The sequence below is a fragment of the Acyrthosiphon pisum genome, chromosome X (assembly GCF_005508785.2).
Source record: "Acyrthosiphon pisum isolate AL4f chromosome X, pea_aphid_22Mar2018_4r6ur, whole genome shotgun sequence".
In the NCBI taxonomy this organism is placed as follows: Eukaryota; Metazoa; Arthropoda; class Insecta; order Hemiptera; family Aphididae; genus Acyrthosiphon; species Acyrthosiphon pisum.
The window spans coordinates 31272308-31280543 of record NC_042493.1 but is presented as its reverse complement, the minus strand read 5'-3'; the positions used below and the strand labels follow the sequence as shown (position 1 = coordinate 31280543).

The 8236-nt window shown below is 30.1% G+C and overlaps 1 protein-coding gene across 1 annotated transcript; it reads right to left on the bottom strand.

Annotated features, from left to right (window-relative positions):
- Nucleotides 1-302: 302 nt before the first annotated feature.
- Nucleotides 303-7237, bottom strand: LOC100573591. The gene is made up of 7 exons (XM_008191634.3): nucleotides 7099-7237; nucleotides 6538-6595; nucleotides 6357-6430; nucleotides 5851-5951; nucleotides 5697-5784; nucleotides 4121-4670; nucleotides 303-567 (listed from the first exon to the last, which is right to left on the bottom strand). The coding sequence occupies exons 1-7, from the start codon at nucleotides 7180-7182 to the stop codon at nucleotides 479-481; spliced, it is 1044 nt and encodes a 347-aa protein (XP_008189856.1). The 5' UTR covers nucleotides 7183-7237; the 3' UTR covers nucleotides 303-478.
- Nucleotides 7238-8236: the final 999 nt, after the last annotated feature.

Here is an 8236-nt window from a genome sequence, read left to right as displayed (position 1 = left end):
TCTTAAAATGTTTTCACTTCCAATTGTATGTATTATTATTTTCTTTGCCACACAGAGACTTTTTCATATGACGTACTCAACGATTGAATTCAAATTTGTGCACATCCATTACGGTAATTACTAATTACTGAATTTCTAAGTATATATTCAAAACCTATACAGCTAACAGACTTCCCCGGTTATCATTTATATTATTGTCAATATGTCAAACTGTTATGGTTATTTTCAATTTATCTTCCTCTTAATAACTGTGATTTTTACATCTCAAAATAAAGAAAATAAATTATTGTTTATTTTTTTATTATTTTTCATTTTTAAAACCTAAATATATTTACTCAAATAAAATTATTTTAAAATTTTAACGGTTTAGCCTTGTATCATCGCAGCCACCTTCTGTACTGACATATTATGTTGTACAATACGTACTTTTGTTTCATGGCTGCCTTTACGTAGTGATAATATATGATGTTATGTGATGTTATGTAAGAAATGTACATTTACAATACCGCATATATTTTAGTTCGTCGTGGTAGGACAATAGTACATACAACGCATACAGGAACAGCACTGCAACAAAAACATTATTATAAATAGGGCAGTAATTTCAATTGAAAACTACGGTCACTGAGCCTTACGCTCTTATGAGTTATGACTTTAGAAACAACTACATAATCACCAACTTCGTCTTCGCACTCACATTCATAATCTCATACAGTCGAATTTGAAGGGATTTTGAAAAATCATTTTTTAATCATTTTGAATAATTTTTAAATTATCGAATGTTCGATTTGCTAAGGGGATCGAAATATTGTGAAAGATAAAAAAAATTGAATCACCGAGAGTTATGAAACATTTTGTGTAGAGATGTATTGTGCATGTTATAATTAGAGCACAAATTTGTATTCAGCTACATATTTTTGAATTTTTGTAAAATATCCTTACGAATCATACTAATTAGAATTAATTGGCAACATTTTTTTTTACATAATTCCATATTAGTATAAAATTGCATATTTATTGCATAGGTATTGAATAAAATATATGTAAACTAAATGATAGTCAATCGTAGTGCGATCATGCACCAGTTATCACAAGTAAAATGCAGAATACATAGGTTCAAAACTTTAGATAAATATAGTTCTTCTCAATTAATAAGAAGAAAAAAATTAACGTTATTCTTGGTCTTAAACTCTAAATAGAAACTTTAAAAACAAATACTACCAGTATTTATAGTCAATGGTATTACGTAAAATTAATAAAGAATTTGATGCAATTTACCAAGTCCCAGTAATATTAAGCTTATTTAAGTATGTTCCAACCACTTCAATTTATGTTGCATAACAATTTTCAATTTACAAACATTTATTAACAGAAGATATTATTGAATACCACTATTAATAATAGAGAATGCAAAATGCTCCTACTTTTACCTATATTTAGTCAAACAAGTGCTAAGTAGTTTTTTTGGTACTTTAGTTTTTTATTGATCATATTTTTAAACAATAAGTACACAAAAATATGTAAATAAATATTGTAATTATTATGTTTCATTATATTAATGATGCCAAATCGTTGCCTTTTTTACTTTAGGACACAGTTAATCATTAAAAAATGCGGGTAAGTGGATGTCGATCTGCTGTACAGTAGGTTACAAGTGGGTCCCTGTATAATGGATTGTATTAAATTTGAATTCAATGATATCATATCATATTATCATTGTATACGAAAAATTATTCTGAGCAGAGACGGTTTATTAGTCTGGATATTTTATATTGTTACTAGCTGTTTCCCGAGTGCTCCCCCCCCCCCCCCCCCGTGGATAGTTGATTTAAAATAGTGGGGCTGTTGCTCGTGCAGTCATGCATAAGATTTGTTTGTTTTCTAAACATATATGAATTATATTTCGGTCAAAGTATAAATAAACCACCGGTGTATAATTACAAAATTAACTTAAAATTAAGCCTATAACCTGCTGGTCCACGATGTACTCTTTCCGAGATTCTTTCATTAAAAAAAAAATCAAGACAATTGGATGAGTAGTTTCAGAGAACAACAAAGATTCCATTTTCACATATATATATATATAATATAATATATAATGTATATTTAGCACGTAAATATATTATGAATATAGAAGTATAGATATATTTAAATTGTTGAATTTTACTTCTCGGAAAAATTCATATGTACACGCCGTTAAAACACACACAAAAGAAAAAAGGACATGTGGCAGGTAGCTTGGGTTAGGTCACTGGAATACCCGAAATACCCCATGTAATTAGTACGTAAGTACTAAGTAGATTTACTTTGTTTCTTAATTTTTCAAGAGTGATGATTTTATTTGATTTCACAAAAGTGCTACTAAAATCTCCACCCGACTGTCAGGTATAACAGTAAAAAATTTGGTGATGATACGTTGAACGGTGTGGATTTGTATGCGTTTCAAAAAATCGGGACTTGCTTTTATAGTATAGATAAATTTCGAACAATAAACAAAAATTATTCAAAATTAACAACTAAAACTATAACAATCATAACCAAAAGCAACCTTACAATAAACAAAAATATATTATTAATATGTTTTTCTCCTGGACAGATACTATTGTATATTTGACTTCCAGATTTCCTACTTTTCCGGTGGATTTTCCTAAAATTTTCTTTCACAAGAACTTTGTCCTGACAATTACAAACACAATAAAAAAAGAATAAGCTGAATTGGTCAAGCTGTTTCGGAGCCAACCCGTCACAAAGATTTCTATTTCGCTTTTATAGTATAGACTATAATATTTTATTATAGCCTATAAGTTGAATTAATATTATAAACAGGCTGATCCCGTGCACTTCATTTCCCGTTAAATTTACCTACTCTATATGACTCAAACTTTGTTCAATTCCTTATTTAATATTCGGTGTATGGTGTTAAAAATTTATCTTAATTTTTCCGTTGTCCGGAATAAAAATTCTGATTCGCAGCAGTGTATTACCAGGTAAGCAATCTACCTGTGGTAGATCGCGGACCCCGTGCTGTTTGTACGTAACTTTATAATTTACCTCTAAAGTATCAAAGTTATACCAACCATGTCACTGAACTCCTCCTTAACGGCTGGACTAATTGTGAATGCCGAGTCTGTCGACCAATATTTCCCCCTCATCCACGAAGATATGGCATTGTTTTATGTACGTAACTTATAATATGTGAGTATAATACGCTCAATATTTACGTAATTGCGATACATATAATGTAAAAACACAGCGTACAAAAAAATTAAATGCATTGAATGAATACACTGATTTCACGGCAACCAATAATTATTATTATAATAGTTTTAAAACCCATGGCAACCATTTATAAACAAAAATTTCCTCCGTAAATCTCTAAATCCCCGTTGTAGCATATCTCCTGGTTGGATCTAGGGGGATGGTTTGTGAATCTAAACAATCCAGGTCACCTAAACGCTTACAAAAAACTCATTCAAATCGGTCCAACCGTTTAGGAGGAGTTCAGTCACAACACACGTACAGTAGAATTATATATATAAAGATAACAACAAAATCGTTATTTTTATTCGTTTCTATGGCGATACACAAAGTGTTAGAAATTAAAATCCCGTTTTTAGCGGTTTTTTGTCATATGTCGGTAGTTTTTCCCGTGACATTATATAACTATTGAGAAAATCAAAAATAACCTCCGAAAAAGTACCATCTTGATCCAATTTTCTCAAAAATAAGATACTATATTATGTTTAAATTCAAAGCACTTCTTCCGATAGAAAAGGATAAAAAAAAATAATAATAAACACCGTTGTAAAACAATTAGATCCCTCGCTGCGCTCAAAATCTAAAATACACTACTTGTGTATTAACTAATAAGAGTTTATAGTTGTGCCATAGGTATTATATCACTTAAACGATATTATATACAACCATATTAATTGAATCATACTTTTTGCGTTTTCCCATTATACTAATACAGGAAGACGAAAATCACGATAGGTCACCCTGCCACCCTACTTTTATACTACCCATTTATGAACATATAGTTCGATTGTAATCATCATCAATGCTACAGTATGATGATTGGTAACGTCACGTATGCAGAAATAAAATAGTGAATTCTTACGTAAAAAAATTGCCATAGTCAAATATTCTATGGGGTCAGCTGTAGCTGTAGCTGGGTGTTCTTCTTTTTCTTCTTCTTCGTCTTTTCCTCCGTCTTCTCCTTCGGAATCATCTTTAGTAGTTGCTTTTCCGGGATCGCTCTCGCCATTATCAAATTCCCATACTTCCTTATTTTTTTTCCCTTCTTTTTTTTTTCGTCGTATCGCCGCCTCCGCGGTTTGACGATACATGGCCATATTTTTCCGGTACTTGATGACGCGGGTTATTAAATCGCTCGGCGGACTTTCAGTCGTCGTCCGCGGGTGACGTTCACAGCCACACCCGTTGTTAACACCGATCATCATAGCAGTCGTTTGATTTGAAATAACAGTATTAGCAGCAGAAGTAGCAGCGACAGGGGTAGCTTGAAGGATTACGTCTGTCCTCACCGGGTGAAAAGTCTTAGAAGTTATTTCTGGTAAGTCAATTATCGTCCATAACCGTTGGTCATCATCTTCTCCTTCTTGTTCAGTCGCGTTCGCCGAAGAGTCGTCGTCTTCGGGTGCTTCGGTCTTAAAATTCGTTAAAATGTTCAAGTCATAATACATATTATAATATTATTTTATGTTTTTCTATATTACCAACTTGCTATATCAATTACATATAAAGTTATTTAGATTCAGCAAACAATTCAAAAACTACGTTTTGTAATTTTTACTTGACGTTTTTACTTTTAATATAATAAAAATTTAATTTTATATAATAATATTATACAATATGTGTATATAATGTTATTATAGTTGTAGAAAAATTATGCATACTATTCACAAACAGTGATGTAGAATAAGAAAAAAAAATAAGTTTTTGAAACTATAGTATTGTAATTTACGGTGTTATTCGGCTGTCAACGTTTTACCTGTATAGTAATATGATTGCGAACGATTGACGGCAGATCAAAGAAACAATATTTTATACTTTATATTCAAACAATTTTTCGAACAATGTTATCATTTATTTTAATTTTTCATATTTTTGTATACAAGCTATAAATAATATATTGAATACGATATCGTGGTTCACGGAGCTGATATCCTACTGTAAATAATTGTAAATATTGCTTATAGTCATAATTTTTGGATAAGCCGCGACCTTCGAATTTAGTTATTTGATGGACAGTGGTAAGTGTAACAGTAGAATAGCGTTTAGTTTTGTGTTATAATGCATATGTTTCGTCGTTGTAACAAAAGGTGGATTAATAATAAAATGTTTCCATATTATTCCTTTATTTAGTAAAGTTATGCTCCCATCAAGGATACTATTTTCAATTTAATTTTATAAATTGGTAGGTACAGTGTTTCTATATATTATTTTTACTAAGCTAGAATTTTTTTCAATAGGTTGTGTTGATGTGGGTACTAATGTGCGCTTAGGTACATAACGGGGTAATATTAGCCTCAAGACAATTTAAAATGTATAACATAATGGAAACATTCAAACATTGATGACTACAGAGTACATTGTATTCTAAAATTCTAAAAGTTCTAAAACACAAAATATATAATATTATATAATAGAATACAGTTTTATTGGTACATTACGTCATTAACTACAATGCCTCCGCCTCCGCCGCTGCCGATAAGCCACATAGATGGTGCACATCTCGTTTCATGCGATACACAGAAGTCGCTGTATAATATTTTAACAGTATTATTAATATTATTGTAATGATGATAGTGTATGATATTATATTACGTATTCTGCATGAGTATTTTGAAGTATAACGATAAAACTAGCCACACAATAAGGAAGATGGACCAAATAAAAATTGACGAAGCTATCAATGTTCTTGACCTCTACGATTAAATTAAGTATATATTAGTTAAAAATTAAACATAACAAGAGGTAACTACTGCAATTTATACCTATACCAACAAGTTTCAATCATTTCACGTACTGCCTGCCTAACTTATCAATATTATTATAATAATATAATAGAATTTTGTACCTATTATATATAAAAGTCTTCAAGGTTTTAGAAATTGAATTACTATATTTTGTGCTGAAAATTATTTAAAAAACATTGAACGAAAACTTATAAGACGTAGGTACTTATTCATGCAATGATACGTTCATAATATTATTATAATATTATCTTTTGTGGCTAAGATTTATATTATTATTTAATTTGTCTGGTAATCTTAAAAGGTCTAGTAATAGTTATTAGCCAATTGTTAGTTATTAACAACATTATAGCTTACCATATTAGCTCCTGCAATCGCCATGAACCAAGTGAATAGTAATAAGAATATAGTTACCAAAACAATGGGATTACCTTAATGACATGAAAACAAATTTATTATTAGTGCTGCGTATTATAAAAACAATAATTATGTAGGTATTATTAAATATATATATATATATATATATGAGTCTACCAACCTGAAAGCATACTTGATAACTCGGATACATTGAACACAACTATCAACAGTGTCAAAATCTAGAATATGTAATTTATCTGTTTTAAGTGGGTAAACGATTTAATTTTGTAAAAAAAAAAAATAAATTGATAATTAATTAATTTTATATCGTGTATTTAATTCTCATAGAATTGATAATAATCATTGTTAACAGTGTCTTCGTACATGTGATACGATAATGAATATTTAGCAGAAGATTATGAGAGGTTAATGTAGACTTATTTTACCTATATATAATCAAATTTCGCAGCTGAAAGTTCGTAGTTAGTCTAAAAAGCCTAAAAATCAAGTTATTTAAATTTAAAATAATAATTAATATAATAGTTCAAATAATGTATTAAATTTGTAGAGGGATAAATGATGGAATAAGTTAAGAATGGACTTGTAAAATATTATGAAGGTACAAATACCTTACAATACCTACTAACACACATACAATTTTCGAATAGAAATTGTTAAATGAGATATGTAACTATATTTTAAAAATTAAATTTTGTAAATTAAAAAAGTACAAATAACTTGCCGTAAAAAATGCTGTTAGAACTGCCACTCCAAATTCCAATGTAAAAGACTGAACACATAAAAAATTATAATTATAAAATGTCATTTTGGGTTTCTGTTGTAAAATTAATTTAATGAAATAATATTGTGCCTAGTTATAATAAATTGTGATGTGTTCCTATACCTAGTGTTTATTATAATATTACTAAGTATCGTCACTACGGTGACTGGCTCATAGGAATCACGAATATTATTATGCATAATATAGGTACCTAAATGTTAATTTTATTAACGAATCAAATAATTATGGTCGTGTCACAGAGGACTGTTGGCTGTGGCAATGACTGACGAATGAATCAGGGAATGTTCGGGTCCTCGGACGTGATCGAGTGGTTTTCACGCGCATAATATTATACCTTAAACTCATTACCATACTGTGCTAGTGCGCTATATATTTACGATTTGCTTTATATTATAATAAGTGCTTGCGAAGACTTTTTTTCATGCTCAAATTCATCGTGACACACGAGTGACATGGCCGTAATAATAATGATAATAATAATATGTTTACGGGTTTTCATTGCTGCAGTAAACGACCCACAATTGAGTTATAAATTATATTATAATTATCGGGTGCGTACATAAATACCTATAATTTTATATAGGCATAATAATTTGTGTGTGTGTGTGTGTTTATAACGAAGACGTGACCTACCATAATAATAGTATATTCTTTGTAAGGGTATAGTCGTCTACAATATGAGCGGTGAGAAATGCACTCGTGCTGACAAAAGGATGGCACCGGTAATTTCCATCGAGGACAATGCTTTATCAAAAAAATTCTATCCTTCCAGACCAGATTCCGTTCTCGGAGAGCAAGTCCTTTTTGGCCGTTTGTCCTCTTTGGCGGAATACAATTTGTAGAAGAAAGTCAAACATTAAGACATACCATTACTTTTCAGTTATCACGATTTTATGAGTATGAGACGATTTCTTAAGATGAAGCTGCATCCGCATACAGTGGCGTATTTAGGATTTTTGTTTGATAAAGGTAGATAATCTTATAAGGAATCTTGTATTACATTTTCATATCTTAGATTTAAAAGAAAAATTTTTATGAATTTCAAACTAGAAATAATTTGCAAATTTTCGTGATTTTT

Coding starts and splice junctions, on each gene's coding strand:
- LOC100573591 (XM_008191634.3), bottom strand. CDS start 7,182: ATGACATTTTATAATTATAATTTTTTATGTGTTCAGTCTTTTACATTG. Junction 6,431..6,537: donor GTTATCAAGTATGCTTTCAG/GTTGGTAGACTC, acceptor CATGTCATTAAG/GTAATCCCATTGTTTTGGTA. Junction 5,785..5,850: donor AAAATACTCATGCAGAATAC/GTAATATAATAT, acceptor AATATTATACAG/CGACTTCTGTGTATCGCATG.